Below are 18,700 nucleotides of genomic sequence, written 5' to 3'. Positions count from 1 at the left end.
TAATGGCACAATTTCAGTTCAGCTCAAGATAATTATTTTTGGCGAGTCACCAAAAAGTGTAGTGGAATAAATGTTGCTATTGGGGAACATTCATGGTTTTTTATCCTTCTATTGTAGTTCAAGATGGTGATCACTCAAGTTCTTCTGGCAAACTTTGTCACTGCCCTACTTGTAGACAGAATCCTACAGTTTCTTCTTGGCAGCACAAAGCTCAGAGTGCCTTCTTGAGATGAACAGATCCCTGGCCAAAAAAGGAACAGCCACTGTACAGTTTTGCAAGAAGAATATTTATTCTTTGGACAGCCCTCTCTTACTCCAGTTTGGTACTGGCAGGCGACTTCCCCATTGTGCTGTTTTGGAAACCACAACAAAGGCGATGCCCCGGGGGCTACACCAAGCTCCATCTGTTTCCCAGACATGACAGCACCTGCTGACTTTTATACTACCCCTACACTCCTCAAAAGGTGGTCATGGGATTTGGTAATTAAATGGCAATCAATGCATTTTGAAATATGGCTGGAGTTTTCTTTGTGGTAAAATCCTTTCCTATTGTGCCCAATTCAACATCCTGGGAGTTTGGGGCTGGAAGTCTTCTCATTTCACTTTCAGTTAAAATTAGTGTTGTATTTCTATGGAAGTCATACTTTCATTATATACGAGGCAGCCTACTCAGAAAGGCCATTAATATTTTTAAAGGTAAAGCTAAAATCTGCTCATAAAAGTAGTGCTTTGCATAGAAAGTAAAACATATACACTGTACAGAAGTTTGATACTTATCAGCAAGAAATACAGTGCAGGGGGTAGCATTAGCTGCCATCAGGCAAGATTATATTTACAAACTTGAGCTGCTAAAGTAATCTTTTAAAGAACACCTATGTGGTGAATGGGCTAGGAGTCCCGATAGCAAAAAGGCACACTGTCAAACAAATTACTGATGCTAGGAGATGCTGGGGGGGAGTCTAGCAGCAGCAGTTCTTTCGACGACAAAGCCATAGTTGTACTGAAAGCAAAACAAAACAGCCTTTATAAATCACATCACACAACTCTATCTAGAGTAGACAACACAGGAATGATAGTCTCAAAATTTCTCTTAAGGACAGCTTAATAAGTACATTGAAAAGCCTCAACTGCTGCTTACCTCTTTCTCAATATCGGCAAGAGATTTGATATGCAAGCTTTTAAAGAGAGAATAGGCCTAGAAAATAAAGAGCAAACAAAGCAATTATTTTTGCCTCACCACATCTTAATTTCCCAAGACCTCACCTCAAAACCAATATTGGCACAACTAAAAACTCTTACCACCATTCCCTCTGGAAAACAAGTTCTGATTACCATCCCCATCTTCCCTTAAAGGCAGATCCTACAGTACTGACAACACACTTGGAATCGAGACTAATTCTTACATTTGTGCCCTTGGAGATGCTGCTCTCAAACTTGGGATGCAGGGTGAAGGGCACTCCATCCATGGCTAAGAGGGAGAAAAAGAGTTAGGTTATTCATGTGACAGCGTAAAGGCCAAGGAAACATTTGCCACCCCTCATCTACAGGGCAAAATGCTCCACTCAATCACAATGCTGTTTTGCCATTTTCCTATGAAAGCAAGAGCAGCCCAAGAGTCTGAAAAAGTAGCAATCTCTGCTCCTAAGCAAAGTAGCGAGAGAGCTCTCAAGGAAAAAGCAACTCACACAAAGCAAACTCAGTTTTAGTGCCTCAGCCCCTAGAATTCTGGATACCTACCTGAGATGCCATAGACGTTTGAAGTGTCATATATAGACTCATGCCGCTTCAGGGTAGGTTGCCTTTTGGGACCAGGTGGAACCACAGGCTTTTCTGATGGAAGGACTACACTGCAGGATTAGATTAGAAAGTTGTTCACAGCAATCTTATAAAGACTCCTGATAAATTACAAGCCAGACTCTCTCAAAAGTGCCACACAATGGATTTCTCATCTTCTATGCTAGCTTTCTCTGTAGTATTTTTCCAATTTGTTTGGGGTTGCATGTTCTGAACAAATGCAGACAGCAAATTACTTTTTTTTTTTATTCTGGCAAGATTCACTCACTCAGTGACTCAGTATGATAGGATGTGCCCCCATCCACAGCTAATGAGACCATGGGTTGGTTCTTTGTCGTCCTGAGCCTTGGCGATACCTGCAGCTTCTTCAAAGCACAGCATGTCATAATCAAGGCTACTGCTCACCATCCGGAAACGGGGGGGGGGGGGTGTCACCAGCTCTGACTGGCTAATACAACAAAAGGCTAAGGGTTGTAGCAAACTAACTTAAAAACTCAGCGTAAACCCAGTGAAATTAATGGACCTGATTTTTTGAGCTGAAGTAGCAACGGATACAACCATATACCTACAGAAGGCTCCAGGGAATGGGAAACAACTTCTTTGCCTTAACTTGGGGGTGGCGATGCAGTCAGCTTCCACCTAGTCATCTAAAATTTTCTGACTGGCATTACTATTGTTCCTTTATAAAAACCATCAATATTTTGAAATATTCAAATACAGTTAAAATCAATATGGCAATCAGAGGAAATTGTTACACAGTGATAATGCAAACCTGCAAAAAATCAATTTGGAAATGAAACAGAGGGAATTGGTTCTTAGGCTGGGAGGTGTCCCAGAAGAAGGCAAACAGGATTTAAGAGAATATTTAACTGAGGTGTTAGCAATATGGCTACAAATTGAACAAGAATTCTTGGATGGTTCAATTGACAGGTGAATTCAAAATTTGCAGATTAAAAAATTGCCAGGAGATTGTCTGGTGACCTTTAACTCAAGATCTATTAAGGATAGAATAATACAAACCAATTATATGAACAGATTGCAAATTGGAGGTAAAAATGTTATTATCCTGAAGGAAAGTCCTGCATGCCTTCTTAAAAAAACACAATAATTATACATTTCTGACATGCCCTGAGAAACTACATAATACCGTATCGATGGAAATTTCCAGAAGGGATTTCCTTCACATACAAAAACAAGAAATGTAGATTCACTGACATAGAGGAGGCCCAGAAATTTTTGAGGACATAGTGAAAGGAGTTAGGAGAGACTAAACCGTTGACAGAACCAGAGGGAGTGGTAGGAGGTGAGGAAGAAAAGCATAGTATAGATAAGCAAGAAGAAAGAAAAGAAAAAACAAGGCGTTAATAATTGACAATTAAAATGGCTGATAGGAAGATATTAAACTGGAATGTAAATGGATTAAATAGCAAAGTAAAAAGGAATAAAATTGAACACGTAATACTGAAACAAAATCTAGATATAGTTTGTTGACAAGAAACTCATGTGGCCAAGAGACATAGAAGGGTCTTGATAAATAAAAGAATTGGAATGGAATTTATAACTTCAGACAAAACTAAGAAGTGAGGAGTGGTTTTATATACAGTGATGCCTCTGGTTACGAACTTAATTCGTTCTGGAGGTCCGTTCTTAACCTGAGGTACCACTTTAGCTAATGGGGCCTCCTGCTGCTGCCGCGCTGCCAGCACATGATTTCTGTTCTCATCCTGGGGCAAAGTTCTCAACCTGAGGTACTACTTCCAGGTTAGCAGAGTCTATAACATGAAGTGTTTGTAACCAGAGGTGTTTGTAACCCGAGGTACCACTGTATTAAACCAAAATTATATTAAATATCTCTGAGGTAGCCGATGCAATCAAATAAGCAAATATAGGGAAGTCACCAGGACAGAATGGATTAACATCAAAATATTATAAAAAATTACAGGATTGTTTATTGCAACCATTGCCAAATTTAATGAACAGAATTTTAAAAGTAGGAAAAGTATCAGAGACTTGGAAAGAGGCCTTTATTACATTAATTCTGAAGCAAGAGACTGATTTGTTATTAACTAAGAATTATAGGTCAATTTCATTATTAAATAACGATTATAAATTATTTGTAAAATATTATGGCCAATAGATTGAAAGGAATCTTGTTATATATGACCAGGCAGGATTTCTTCCAGGAAGTCAGATGAAGGATAATATAAGGAATATGATTGATGTCACAGAATACCTGGAAGTAAGAAATGAAAAACAAGCAACATTCATGTTTATTGATGCCAAAAAGGCATTTGATAATATTTCTTGGTCATTTATGCATAAGGTTTTAGAAAAGATGGAATTAGAAGAAAGGGTTAGAAGAGGAATAGATGCAATTTACTCAGAGCAACAAGCAAGATTGTGAATAATGTTACTACTGAAAAATGTAGTATCATGAAAGGGACAAAACAAGGGTGCCCCTTGTCACCATTTTCGTTTATTTTAATATTGGAAGTCCTGGTGAGAAACGTAAGAGAAGATGAAACTATAAGAGGAATAACAGTAGGAAATAAAGCATACAAGTTGAAAGCATTTGCAGGTGACCTTGTAATAATGGTTGAGGGCCCCATAAATTCATTATTGAAAGTATTAGAAAAAATACAGGAATTTGTACAATTATCAGGTTTTAAACTGAGTAAGAATAAGACCAAACTCTTTGTGAAGAATGTTTCAGAACAACATAAAAAGGAGATACAGCAGAAGACAGAGATAAATATATGTTAAAAAGTCAAATACCTGGGAATACAGTTGACAGCTAAGAATATATTTAAAGATAATTATGAAAAATTATGGAAAGAAATAAAAAGGAAAATGGAAATCTGGGGAAAGATTAATTTGTCATTACTAGGCAGAATATCAGTGATCAAGATGAACGTATTGCCAAAATTGCTGTTTTTATTTCATTTATTTATTTATAGTCCTGGTGATAAGCAATGTGAGCTGCTACAAAGAATGGCAAAGACATATTTCAAGATTCATCTGGAGAGGGAAGAAAGAATAAAACATAAATTATTGATAGATGTTAAAGACAGAGGAGGCATCCTGCATTTCCTGGAGCTGGGATTGGATAATTTTAAAAAATGATGACCTGTTGGATCTGGAAGGTCATGTCAGGGAAGAGTTAGAGTTAGAAGTTTCCAGTTTCCCAGAGGGAGAATGTTTTCCCCGGGGGGGGGGGGAGGAAAGCAGTGAATCTAACAGAAGAGAGCAAGAGGAACAACAGGGAGGGACCAGCTGTTCCCAGGAAAGGAAAGGGTTCAGTTCTAGCTCAGATTGGGATGAGGGGAGGTACAAGCCAGCTCTAGCCAGGAGGGTAGGAAAAAGAGCAGGAAAGCGAAGGAAAGGGCACCTTCGCCATTTTGAAGGTGGCTGGTCACGGAGAAGCAGAGCTCAGAAGGTATCTGAAATAAGTGACTCTGAGGAAGAATAAAAAGGTAAAGGTAAAGGGACCCCTGACCATTAGGTCCAGGCGTGGCCGACTCTGGGGTTGCGGCACTCATCTTGCTTTACTGGCCGAGGGAGCCTGCGTACAGCTTCTGGGTCATGTGGCCAGCAGGACTAAGCTGCTTCTGGTGAACCAGAGCAGCGCATGGAAACGTCGTTTACCTTCCCGCTGGAGCGGTACCTATTTATCTACTTGCACTTTGACATGCTTTCGAACTGCTAGGTTGGCAGGAGCAGGGACCGAGCAACGGGAGCTCACCCCGTCGGGGGGATTCGAACCGCCAACCTTCAGATCGGCAAGTCCTAGGCTCTGTGGTTTAACCCACGTCCTAGGCTCTGTGGTTTAGCCCACGTCCCTTCTGAGGAATAATAGAACCATTTATAAGATTGGTTGTTAATATGCAATGAAAAGAACAGGATCTAGTAAGTGTTGGAAATGTAAAGAAAAAGAGGGTACGTTTTATCAGATGTGGGAATGTAGGAAGGTTAAAAATTTTGGGGAAATGATATATAATGAAATGAAAAAAAATGTTTAGAATAACCTTTATTAAAAAAACCAGAAGCCTTTCTATTAGGTATTGTAGGAGCAGAAATTTCAAAAGATCAGAAAAAAATTGTTTATGTATGCTATGAAAGGCTGCTCAAATGCTGTTAGCCCAAAGATGGAAAGAAGGAGCAGTCCCATCTAAAGAAGAGTGGCAAACCAAGTTAATAGATTATGCTGAAATGGCGAAACTAACTGGAAAGCTTCAGAAATCAAGATGACAGGAAATTTAAAAAATAATGGGAAATGTTTATTTTGTATTGCAAAAGTATTGTAAACTGATAAATACATTGTCAGGATTTTAAGAACACTTGTAATTTTAGAAATAGTATGGGAAATTTGAGGCTAGAAAAAAATTGGAGTAGAAATGAAATATAGTTGATAAGAAATGTAGCGAACGAGGAATGGGGGAGGGGAGGGGAGGCAGGGGATTCAGAGAATCCCACTTTATGGAATTGATATGGTTTTATGTATAATTTTCTACACTTGATCTTAGCCAAAAGGCCAAGACCGGGACAGACTTTGCTCGTGTGCTCAAGACATCGATTCCATAAATCATATTTTGTTGCATTGTGCGAAGTATGAGCAGGCCAGGGCTGAACTGATACTACCCTTGCTGGTGCCTTTCCCAGGAAAATCAGAGGCTCACTATGTCAGGTTCCTACTGGAAGACCGGACAAAAGCTAGAACGTTGGCAGTGGCAAAGTTTTTATCGGTGGTTGCAAGAACAAACGAGCCCTATATTCTAAACAAAATGCTTAATTAACCTGGAGGTAGGCTGTATGAACTCTGTAATGATTTGTAATGTTTTGTTGGGTCTCTGGACCGTAATAAAGATTGTTGTTGTTGTTGTATAATTTTCTTTGTTTATGGATGTTATTGCATTTGTTACTGTTTGTGTTTTATTTTTATTTTTTGTTACTTTTGTTGAAAACTTAATAAAAATATTATAAAAAACAAAAACAAAGTAATAATGCAAAATGAAACGGGGGTATAAATTTATAAGGGCAGAAGCTAAGTGCACCCAACTATTTTTAGTCAATGAGCTAAAGTGGGATGAAAAGCCAATGTTGGGAAACCCAGCCAGATGGGTTACATAAATATTATCACCATCAACATCATCATAGTCCTGCCTCTACCACCATAAATCAGCTCTACTTAAAAAAGGATAACAAATAGCATTGGTCACTGGTCTGCCCCACTAATTCAGTGGTGCCGTGTACTTATTGGCAAAGATTCATGACAGCTGTAATGGTAAGATGAGTAAATTAGGGGTTTCAATTTAGTTTACACACAAAACTAGATTAACAGCTACACCTCTCCTTCCAGAGATTATTTTTTGTTGTTAATAAAAGAAGCCATACATCCAGTTTTAGAAACATTAAGACAGTTGTTATGGTGCTGGTAAAATTTCCATCTGCTGCCCACCCTATGCAAATAAAGGGGACAAGAGGTAACAGGCTCTCTGCCCCACAGTTCATGCTTATCCTCACCAGCAATTTGCCTCCCACAGAAGCCTGGAAGCTGGAACGCATGTGCTGAAAGCTCAAACACCCTGAACCAACAGGTGGCAATCTGGTCTGGCAATTTAGTTGATCTCTTTTTGTGAATGAATAAACTGAGAAAAGCAGGTGAGAACAATTAGCATTTGGATGGTTCAAGAATCTGGCCTAGCGCTTTACTTTCTATAGGATAGAGCCTATCCCAGTGAAGATGGGAAATCATGGTGGCTCACATAACATCAAGAATGATGTGCTTGTGACAAAAGTTGGACATAATCTACAGCAAGTCCAAAACTTACCCATCTGGTTCTAATGAAAGGCGCTTCATTTCTAGGCTCACTTTCCGTGGCTTGGGAAGGGGCTTGGGCTTGAGAATGTGCTCCTTTTTACACCAAAGTGCAAATCCACTCATTTCCCTAGATGAGAAGAATATGGTTAGAACAAAAGTATGTCTCCCAGGAGCTACAACATGAGAACAATGACTATAGATTGAGTGCCTCACCCTATCCGCATATAATTTGGGATCACTTTATTTTTGCTACTCAGCAAGATGTCAAACACAGCTGTTTCAGCTGCAGTCAATGGAATCAGCTTGACGCACAGTCTCTTCTTCTTGGAGAGGGAGGTTTCTGCAGCAGGGAAGCAGGAAGAGGAGATTACACCCAAATGACATCAGAATAACACCAACACCTTGCCTTCCTTAGATGGGCTTATGCATCCAAAGGTGGAGGGGAAGTAAAAGACTATGCAAATTGCATATAGAAGTCCTTCCCCACAGAGAGAGATTCAATTACGACTTGATTTTATTTGAACACTGTTCTTATGTGGAGCAGGTGTTTTTCCATATTTGTTCTCACAGTTAAGACAAGAGCCACAGATTCCAGGATCAGAAAAATCAGGCTCCGTTTGCTTTCTCGCACAACAGTGCTTGGCTAGTTTTATGATGCCTGAAATACCTGCTCATGGGTAAACATGCTGTAGTAATTTAATCTGCTGGAAATCAGTTACTTTCAATAATTACAAAATAAACTTAGAACAGATTCTGTCCTCAGACCTAACTTTTGATATATCTCGATTATGAGATGAACATTCTTCCTCCCTTTTCCTGTGTGTCTTCTTTTAGATTATTTAAAATAAATAAATATGTTTTTATTAGGGTTTATAAAGAAATATACAAAGATTATGATCAAATATCTTTATAGCATCTTCTGCCTCAGCAGAAAGGTCAGCATCTTTAAGGGATACTTCAGGTATAGGAGCCACTTAGCCTAAGGAAACAGTATTCAAATATTGTTAAATAAATAATAGGTTCACAAATGCAGTAGTTTTGAGTTTGGGCAGCTATATATGAGTCAAAACTAAGCTGAACAAACTTGCACAGTTCTGCCTTTTCCAAGTCACAAGGCCATGTGGAACATGAGAAAATGATTTGGTTCCCATTTACATGTGTAAAGTTCATCTGTGCCCGAGGGCAAAAAAGAAAAATATCCTCAAGAAGTAGGTTAATTGTTCCATTATCCCTTATCATCATAACCAATTAAAAAATGAGAGGCAGTACAAAGTACCCCCATGGAGGATCAAGAAAAGCACTAAATGACCAACCAAAGCTGTAACAAGAATGGACTTCCAAGGAAGGAATCATAGAGTTGGAAGAGACCACAAGGGCCATCGAGTCCAACCCCCTGCCAAGCAGGAAACACCATCAGAGCACTCCTGACATATGGTTGTCAAGCCTCTGCTTAAAGACCTCCAAAGTAGGAGACTCCACCACACTCCTTGGCAGCAAATTCCACTGTCGAACAGCTCTTACTGTCAGGAAGTTCTTCCTAATGTTTAGGTGGAATCTTCTTTCTTGTAGTTTGGATCCATTGCTCCGTGTCCGCTTCTCTGGAGCAGCAGAAAACAACCTTTCTCCCTCCTCTATGTGACATCCTTTTATATATTTGAACATGGCTATCATATCACCCCTTAACCTCCTCTTCATGGTGGATTGAAGGTCTTTCATTGGCTCCTTACCTATGGAGATAGGTATTGCACACACATTTGGCTGGCAGCTTTCCCTCCGAAAAGTTGAAATAAAGGGATTACCCTCTTGCTTTGAAAAGTTTTTCCTCTCTGCCAGAGGGTTGTTTTCCTGCCCTGTGGGTCAAGTGACTGGAAGCAGAGGACCATCATCTTGCCCAAACCACACTACAAAGCCATACAAATGCCTCCCTTTCCTAATTTTCTTCAGAATGGGATAATTTACAACCTAAAAGAGTTTCTGTGTCTGTCAGTGAAAACTGACACCTGGTGAGTTAACTGCTTTTCATAATAAAGGAAAGAAAGCTACTGTTTAAGGCGTTGAGAAAAAGTGACAAAAAGCAGGATTTATGGTGTGAAATGAGAAAGTTTTAAACAGACAAGGGGAACCTCTGTGAAGCTTTAAGTGGATTTTCCCCCCTTTGACAAAAATGTGTATAAGAAATTAAAAGCTACTTTGCTAGCTGACACTGTATCCACAGGAATGGAATTTTGTTATCTCAAAGCTGTAAGCTGTGATACTGCTAAAGTGACCAAAGCTGTTAAGAGACAGAAGTCTTAATAGCTTTAAAAAGAGATGTAGAAAAATAGCTTCAACAATCAGAAAGCCACTTAAACATTAAAAGCTTCCCTAAACAGGGCTGCCTTCTAAAAGTTTGGTAGATGTTTTTCTCTTTGACATCTGGTGGGAGGGCGTTCCACAAGGCAGGTGCCACTACCGAGAAGGCCCTCTGCCTGGTTCCCTGTAACCTGGCTTCTCGTTGCGAAGGAACCGCCAGAAGGCCCACGGAGCTGGACCTCAGTCTCTGGGCAGAACGATGGAGGTGGAGATGCTCCTTCAGGTATACTGGACCAAGGCCATTTGGGGCTTTAAAGGTCAGCACCAACACTTTGAAATGTGCCCAGAAATGTACTGGGAGCCAATGTAGGTCTTTCAAGACCGGTGTTATATGATCTCGGCAGCCACTCCCAGTCACCAGTCTAGCTGCCACATTCTGGATTAGTTGTAGTTTCTGGGTCACCTTCAAAGGTAGCCCCACATAGAACGCATTGCAGTACTCCAAGCAGGAGATAACTAGAGCATGCACCACTCTGGTGAGACAGTCCGCGGGCAGATAGGGTTTCAGCCTGCAAACCAGATGGAGCTGGAAGACAACTGCCCTGGACACAGAATTGACCCGCGCCTCCGTGGACAGCTGTGAGTCCAGAATGACTCCCATGCTACGCACCTGGTCCTTCAGGGGCACAGTTACCCCATTCAGGACCAGGGAGTCCTCCACACCAGCCCGCCTCCTGTCCCCGCAAAACAGTACTTCTGTCTTGTCTGGATTTAACCTCAATCTGTTAGCCGCCATCCATCCTCCAACCGCCTCCAGACACTCACACAGGACCTTCACCGCCTTCACTGGTTCCAATTTAAAAGAAAGGTAAAACTGGGTATCATCTGCATATTGATGAACACCCAGCCCAAACCCCCTGATAATCTCTCCCAGCGGCTGCATGTAGATGTTAAAAAGCATGGGGGATAGGACGGAATCCTGAGGCACCCCACAAGTGAGAGCCCAAGGGTCTGAACACTCATCCCCCACACCACTTTCTGAACACGGCCCAGGAGGAAGGAGCGGAATCACTGTATAACAGTGCCCCCAGCTCCTCTACATGGTCCAGAAGGATGTCATGGTCAATGGTATTAAAGGCCGCTCAGAAAACCAGAAGAACTAGGAAACAGCTTTCACCTTTGTCCCTAGCCTGCCAGAGATCGTCGACCAAGGCGGTTTCAGTCCCATGATGAGGCCTGAATCCGCACTGGAAGGGATCCAAATGGCCCACATCCTGCAGGTGTGCCTGGAGTTGTTCAGCAACCACTTGCTCAATCACCTTGCCCAAGAATGGAAGATTTGAGACTGGGCAATAGTTGGCCATATTGGCCAGGTCCAAATATGTTGTTTAAAGCAGTTTAAATAACTGCCTTTCAGCAGGTCTGGGAAGGCTCCTTCACAGAGGGAAGCAACAAAGGTTTTGTTACACTGTTATAACAGCAACACACACTTATGTAATAAGTCATAGGCAGGCATAGGCAAACTCCAGCTCTCCAGATGTTTGGGACTACAATTCCCATCATCCCTAGCTAACAGGACCAGTGGTCAGGGATGATGGGAATTGTAATCCCAAACATCTGGAGGGCCTGAGCTTGCCTATGCCTGGTCAAAGGGATACAAGCTAACCCTACAGGATAGCTGTTGTAGCCCAGGACCACAAAGTATCTTAGGTACATACATGGAAATGTAAGCTATTCATGGTTAGTTTGTGCTGAAGACCTGTTGTTATAAACAGATTTATACCAAAACAGTATCAATGAATAGGCAGACTTACTGGGATCCAAAAATTCCTTAGCGTAAGTGTATCCGTAAGGCAGTGGGGTTTTCTCACTCAGGATTATGACATCATAAAGTACATCTCCTGTGGGGTTCTGAAAAGAAGCAGAATTCATAAAGTCCACCAGCACTGAGTTACTTGTCAGGGAAGAGTTAGAGTTAAAAATTTCCAGTTTCCCAGAGGGAGAATGTTTTCCCCAAGGGGGGGGGGAGAGCAGTGAATCTAACAGAAGAGAGCAAGAGGAACAAGAGGGAGGGACCGGCTGTTCCCAGGAAAGGCAAGGGTTCAGTTCTAGCTCAGACTGGGAGGAGGGGAGATACAAGCCAGCTCTAGCCAGGAGGGTAGGAAAAAGAGCAGGAAAGCGAAGGGAAGGGCACCTTCGCCATTTTGAAGGTGGCTGGTCATGGAGAAGCAGAGCTCAGAAGGTATCTGAAATAAGTGACTCTGAGGAAGAATAATTAAAGATAAGGAGCGTTTAAAAGTTTGTTTGTTAATACACAATAAAAAGTTATAAAAGAACAAGAAGCGTTTGTGTGGTGATCGGAAGCGGACAATGACCAGTCCTGACATTACTGGCACCAAGCTTCTCTCCGCAACCCTGGCATCCTCCTTACCTCACTGTTTATAGCTGATGTAGAGCATAGGAAGTAACCAGATTTCTGTGCAAATCCCTTTCCAAAGTTTGCAGGTGCTCCTTCTACAGTGGATGTGATCTAGAGACAGCAGGAGAGATCAAAACATCTATGAAGCGACAGGCAAAAGGACCGTCTTGATCTATTTGCTTGACAAAGGGTCACAGGGAGAAAATAGATTTTGCAAGTTAATATCCACAGAGCCTTATAACAATAATAATAAATCTACAGAGTCTTAAAAAGCCATGTTTTAAAGAAATTGTGCCACAGGAACTCTCCTGCAGAACAGGTGCTGCTCATTAAATAGAACAATAACACAAGCAGGTGTGAAGGATGGACACAGTGGCGTGGGTGGGGCAGAAAGCAAACCAGTCCATGGTTTTGTAACCTTTGGACTACAGCTCAGAACACCAGGAAGCAAGAAGTTACTGAATGAACAAGCCAGGCCACACTGTAGCCAAACCAGTTTAATGTGCGTGGAGTGAAACGTCAACACTGCAACAATGCTGAAGGGCACATACATGTTGCTGACTAACTGAAACCAAGTCAGGAATCTGTTGCCAAACTGTCAGATGACCTTTAATTATCATCTGCTTAGCTTGGTTGACAGGTGAGCTATGTTCACCTGGTCTTTGTATTCAGGGCTGCGAGATAGCCAGCAGAGATGCAGAAGAGAACTATACATATGCTAGAAAGAGGGGCTATAATGTCCGATAGTGGAGCCTCAGGTTCTTATTCAGTCTAAAATACCAGAGGACCTAGCAATTCATTGGTATAAAATAGTATAGCAGCACTGTCACGTCTAAGTACGGCCTCTAGCAGCTGCCCACTCCAAAGCTCCATTCAGCCCTGGGCTCCTCCAGATGCCCCCAGCAGAACAATAATATTTTGAATTCCTGTTCAAAAGCACTTCGGATCGAATTTTATTATGAATGGTCCTCACAACAGCCCTGCAAAGCAGGCCACTATTATCTCTTCCCTAAAGACGCAGAGCTTAATCTCTCAAACCAAGAGGGCTTGGGCTGTTCCCCGCCCCCCATGCCTGGCTCCCTCGACGCCCAACAGGCGGGCGGCGCTCCATCTTCTGTCGCTCCTTCTGCATTTCCTCTTCCTTCTAGCTCACCTGGTAGTGAAAATTTGGGCGCGTCTCTAGCTAGAATTAACCAACCTCAAGATGGAGGTAAAAATAAAAGGCGCGTTAGGGTGGTTTTCCCTCCCTTCTGCTTCGACGTCCTTTCGGGACGCGCCGGGAAGGCGAAGGGCGGCCCCTCTGAGGCAGCGACGGAGTGAGCCCCGAGGAAGCGCGCGCGCGGGGGGGGGGGACGGGGTCACCCGGGGCCGCCCTGGGGGTCTCGTCCCTCACCGGAGTCCATCCCGCGGGGGCCGCGGCGGCGGAGCTCCACCCCAGGCCGGTGAGCGGAGGGCTCATGGCGCCCGCGGCCTCGGACGCTCTTCCGCCCCGGAGGGCGAGGCGGCGGCGGCGACGGCCTTCGGTAGAACGGAAGAGAGGCGCGCCAACTCCCGCGCGGGCGTCCGCTGGAGAGCGAGCGAGCGAGCGCAAGGGCGTCTGTCTGTCTGTCCGTCCGTCCCGGGAGGCGCCTCTCGCTCTGCCCCCCCCCCCCGATTCAAAAGAAAAAGCCGTTGGCTCGTCCGCCGGTTCGCTCACAGCGGGCCTCTTCCGATTGGACGCCTTGGCGCAGCCAATGGAAAGTTCGCTCTCCTCCGGACATTTCGGGAAAGGGGGAAGAAGCGCGCAGGCGCCCTGCCTCCTCGTCCCCCGTCCCGGGAGGAGGAGTCACGGCCAGCCAATGAGAGGCAGCTCCGCCCATCCCGGCGCAGAGAACTTTTTGTCAGCCGCTTGGAAGTAAGTTAGTTTGTTTGTTACAATCAAGCGGCGCCTAAGTTTTATGAAATAACTAAATGAGCAAACTCCCGGAGCCAGAGCTGGGCAGCGCCTTCGCCGAGGAGCAGCTGTGGAGGTGGGGAATGTGAGGTTTTCACATGCACGTGACTCGCTTCCATTCTTCAAACTATTAATAGTCACCTCATAGAGTTGGTTACCTTTTTAAATAGCCGTACTTTAAAATAGAATATTGTGGTTTTAATGTATTTTTACACAGATAAAGTTACGTCATTCAAACTGTTAAGAATTATTTTGAAGAGTCCAGGGTACTCAGTTGCAGCCTTGCACGCGCACACACACACACACACACATATATATAGTTGTAGGGTGGCCACTTGCACATCAACAATAAAAAGAAAAAACTGCATATGCTAATTGATATGTATAGATGCATTTATAAATTATGGCAGTAATCAGTGCTTTTTTTCAGGGGGTATTTAAAGCATGCAGCACCAGCTTTCCACCCCCAAGAAAAGCACTGGTTAAAATGTGGCAACTTCCTGTTAACAACTTCGTGGTGAGTACTCAAACCTCTTTTTCTAGAAGAAAAGCACTGGCTGTAATGCAAACAAATAAATACAGTGGGGGGGGGGAGGGGAGTTTGACCCATGTGCCTGCTCATTCTTCAAGTGCCAACTATGCACGAGCCAGCTCAGGGCCTCTTCTCCCAGTTCTAAATCTGTAAGGTTTATTACTTAGTGTATCTATATCCTCTCAAGCTGGGATTCAAGGCAGCCTACAACATTTTAAAAGCATCATTCTAAAATACAAAGCAATAAAAACAAACTAGTTAAGAATAACAGCTAAAACACATTTAGAACCAGCAGTAAAATACTGATTGCTCCACATTGTCTTCACACAGTTTTCAAAGGCCTATCTGAATAGGAAAGTCTTAGTGGAAAGACAAAAAGGAAGAAATTCCACAATATGGGAGCAGCCACCAAGAAAGCTCTTTCTTCTGTCACCACCAACCATGCCTCTGATGTTAAGACTAGGTCTGGGCAGCCCTTTTAACAGAGGACTGTCTTTCGTAAAGTAGGGCACATGGCCTTCCTAGATCACTGGCACATACCCAAGTCAGGCTGTGCGAGTCTATCAATTAAGCCATGGGTCAGTAAACTAAGGCCCTGGGGTGGATCAGGCCCAATTGCCTTCTGGATCTGGCCCGCAGACAGTCCGGGAATCGCCGTGTGGATTGCCAGTGCGCGTGTTCTTTCCCTCTCCCTCACACAGTGGCGGCAGCAGCGCCTCCTCCCTCCCTCCTGGCTTCTCCCCGCCCTGACTAGAGGAGGAAGGGGGCTGGGCTTTGTCGGTGCCAGGAGCAGCAGCAGCAGCACTTGAGCGACCACCATTTGAAGCAGCCCCTCTCCGGAGCTCTGTTTTCCAATTAAGCAAACAAGGCTGTTTCTAGCACTTTAAGAAAGGCCAGGATGCAACCCAGCTGAAAGCTTAACAACATCTGCAGAAAAAGAAAAAGAAAGTTAAATCTTTTTTCTTCTTTGACGATCACCTGTAGCCAAGTAAGATTTGTTTCCATGAACGTGGTCTTAACAGTGAATCCATGAGTGACTGTGGAGGCTAATTCTGGATCCACACATCCTTCCAGTGGGGAAATAGGTTTCCGGGCAGAAGTTGATCCTGGTGAGTTTGCCAAGTGTACCTTCCTCTTAACACGTTTCTCTTTTTCATCCTGTGTTTGAGCATCTTCAATGTCCATGACACCTTTGGTAAAGGCTATTCTCCAACTGGAGCCCAGTAACATGCCAAAAGCTGCCTCTCAAATGGAGAGTACTCTGTGTTAGGCAGACACACTCTTTTCCCTGTAGGTCCCTTTTGCTGCAAACTCCAAACAGCCCCTTCCTCATTTGCAGACACTTGTAACTCAAAAGGCTGTTCTTTGATGTAAGGTCCAAAAGGCATAGGTGCAGCTGCAACAGATTTAGCCTCAGATAACACTTTTGGTTGCTGCTCCCCCCCACCCAAACTGTGTTTTGTTTCTGATAACCTGATAGATTGGTCTCAGGATCTGGGCTAGATGGGTTATGTGCTGCTTCCAAAAGCCCACTGGCCCCACTAACTGCTGAGCCTCCTCAGAGGTGGGGGCTTGCAGTGTCCCAATTACATTCAACACTCCATGACCCTTCAGATTCATTATATAGCAAATTCAAAACTCTCTGAACATTTCCATGCAAAATAGTCGGTGACAGACATGGGCAGTGGTTTACAGAGATAGCTGTCTTCAGTAGCCTCACCTCTGGAGCTATGCCTCCCCCCCCCCATCTGTTTGCTGGGGAATTTTCCAATCACTGCCCCAAAGTGTCGCAATGAGGGATACAGTGATGTGATGGGAGTGCTGTGGGGGAAGCCCCCTTCCTCTTCTTTGCTGTTAGCACACTCCTTTTTCCAAAGCTTAAACACCTCTTCAGTGGAAATGCCTTCTGTCTCTACTTTTGGCACCCCCACCCCTAGCAATTAATTCATCTGCCTCCTGTTCACCTTCTGCTCTAAATTCCAAGAGCTTGCTTGCTCTCTTTTCCCCCTCGCAGCACATGCTGGGGGTCTGGCAGCCCCATCTTCCTGCACATCACCTAGCTGCCTTTTTAAAACAACACTTTCCCCCAACAGATCTTCCCTGAACAGGCTCACTGGGCTCCACTTCTGAGTCCCCCCCCCCCCCGCCAGGATCTCACCCCTGGGCAAGCTCACTGGGCTCCACTTCCAAGTTCCAGTGTCAGACCTTTTTTACAATGTAGAAAGAAAGAAAGAAAAAGAGAAAGAAAGAAATTGTCCAGTAGCACCTTAGAGACAAACTAAGTTTGTTTTTGGTATGAGCTTTCATGTGCATGCACTTCTTCAGATACACTGTGTAATAAAAAATCAAAGGTCTTATATATATAATAAATGTTCATAAATGTACCCACCAAGCACGTACAGATATGTGGACCACATGTCTGGAGCAGGACAGGAAGACTGTCCTGAAACCATTTTGACTCCCAAACTGACCAAATGTTTTCTCCCCAAGGAGGGAGGGGGTGAGGGAAGCTTCCCTTTGTCTCAGGAATTTAGTAATCACCATTTCAAAGGAATGGCCAGACTACCAGGAAAGGCAATCAGATAACACATTATCAGAAAACCTGGCAGACAGGAAAAACAACAACATTCAAATTTCTGTTGTAGACCGCCTTTTCTGTGTTGTAGGTATTTTTGTGGGGGCTAGTCTTGGGTTACACCCCTTCTGTGATGTATGTATGATGTATGGAGGAGTGGTCTTGAGCTCCAGGGCAGGGAATTAAAAATATCTATATAAAGGCAGGCACCCCTTTGTTCTGGGTCCTCCACCTTTCCTGCGTGTGAGGGGAGCACCCTGTTGCAACAGCTTTAATAAAGATCAGACTTACTAGCTGCTTTGCTTCTCAATATTCTCTGGTTGGCCTCTGTTATTTTCTCTTACCGATAGAGAACCCACTTAAGGACTCTATACAGGCTCTTGGATACCCCATAAGGGAAGTGTCAGGGAAGAGTTAGAAGTTTCCAGTTTCTCAGAGGGAGAAAGCATTCCCCAAGGGGGGAAGGAGAGCAGTGAATCTAATAGAAGAGAGCAAGAGGAACAACAGGGAGGGACCGGCTGTTCCCAGGAAAGGCAAGGGTTCAGTTCTAGCTCAGATTGGGATGAGGGGAGATACAAGCCAGCTCTAGCCAGGAGGGTAGGAAAAAGAGCAGGAAAGCGAAGGAAAGGGCACCTTCGCCATTTTGAGAGTGGCTGGTCACCAAGAAGCAGAGCTCAGAAGGTAGCTGAAATAAGTGACTCTGAGGAAGAATAGTTAAAGATAAGGAGCGTTTAAAAGTTTTTTTGTTAATACACAATAAAAAGTTATAAAAGAACAAGTAGCGTTTGTGTGGTGATCTGAAGAGGACAACGACCAGTCCTGACAGGAAGGGCAGATTTTGTTTACAACAACTGAAACAGAAGTCACCAGACCTTTATATGTAGTGAGAGGGTGGGGAGGGATATTACTCAGAAGGGTGGTGGGAATGAGTGATTGGCTAATAGGTGTGGTAAACCTGTTGACTGTTAACAACTGCAGTTGGTCTTACAGGAAAAAAGCAAGGGATGAGATGGCCAAAAATAGCTTTATCATGTATAATGAAATAAGAATCTAATGTCTCTATTCAGATCAGATCTCTCCATGGTTTTAAGTTTGGTAATAAGTTGTAATTCAGCAACTTCTTTCCAGTCTATTTCTGAAATTCTTTTGTAATATGACAGCTACTTTGAGATCTTGTATAGAATGTCCTTGGAGATTGAAGTGTTCTCCTACTGGTTTCTCTGTCTAGTGATTCCTGATGTCAGGTTTATGTCCATTTATCCTTGGCGTAGGGTTTGGTCTGTTTGTCTAATATAGAGAGCTGAAGGGCACTGCTGGCATTTGATAGCATACACATT

General features: G+C 43.4%; 2 protein-coding genes and 1 long non-coding RNA gene across 5 annotated transcripts in view; 2 read left to right on the top strand and 1 right to left on the bottom strand.

Moving 5' to 3' along the window:
* The window catches only part of ATP13A1 (ATPase 13A1), a 30,712-nt gene extending 30,201 nt beyond the window's left edge, over positions 1-511 (top strand). For both annotated transcript variants that reach the window (XM_083486200.1, XM_083486199.1), the window contains one exon: positions 118-511. In XM_083486200.1, coding sequence (XP_083342326.1) covers positions 118-228 — 111 coding nt within the window. In that variant the 3' untranslated portion in view covers positions 229-511. The remainder of the gene's footprint in view (positions 1-117) is intronic.
* On the bottom strand, positions 272-14,092 carry MVB12A (multivesicular body subunit 12A). The gene is made up of 9 exons (XM_083486763.1): positions 13,717-14,092; positions 12,336-12,434; positions 11,719-11,815; positions 7,826-7,952; positions 7,623-7,739; positions 1,738-1,847; positions 1,404-1,468; positions 1,139-1,195; positions 272-1,000 (listed from the first exon to the last, which is right to left on the bottom strand). Exons 1-9 carry the CDS (start codon positions 13,780-13,782, stop codon positions 938-940), a joined length of 801 nt encoding a protein of 266 aa, XP_083342889.1. The 5' UTR covers positions 13,783-14,092; the 3' UTR covers positions 272-937.
* A 149-nt stretch (positions 14,093-14,241) lies between these two features.
* Positions 14,242-15,901, top strand: LOC310699167. Of its 2 annotated transcripts, none has more exons than XR_014521957.1 (3): positions 14,242-14,332; positions 14,687-14,773; positions 15,811-15,901. It is a non-coding gene; the product is annotated as an uncharacterized lncRNA (long non-coding RNA). The 2 variants fall into 2 exon arrangements; XR_014521958.1 differs by having other exon boundaries at positions 15,773-15,893.
* The last annotated feature ends 2,799 nt before the right edge of the window (positions 15,902-18,700 follow it).

The sequence above is a fragment of the Podarcis liolepis genome, assembly GCF_965112155.1.
Source record: "Podarcis liolepis genome assembly, chromosome: 2".
Classification (NCBI taxonomy): Eukaryota; Metazoa; Chordata; class Lepidosauria; order Squamata; family Lacertidae; genus Podarcis; species Podarcis liolepis.
The sequence above is the reverse complement of the archived record's forward strand: the minus strand, read 5'-3'. Positions and strand labels throughout refer to the sequence as shown.

Bases quoted from the DNA above. Each gene is read 5' to 3' on its own strand.
- MVB12A (XM_083486763.1), bottom strand. From the start codon at position 13,782: ATGAGCCCTCCGCTCACCGGCCTGGGGTGGAGCTCCGCCGCCGCGGCC. The intron at 7,953-11,718 runs GTAAGTCTGCCT...TCCCTGCTGCAG, and splicing joins TAAGGAATTTTTGGATCCCA to AAACCTCCCTCTCCAAGAAG. The intron at 1,196-1,403 runs GTAAGAATTAGT...TTTATTTTCTAG, and splicing joins GCATCTCCAAGGGCACAAAT to GCCTATTCTCTCTTTAAAAG.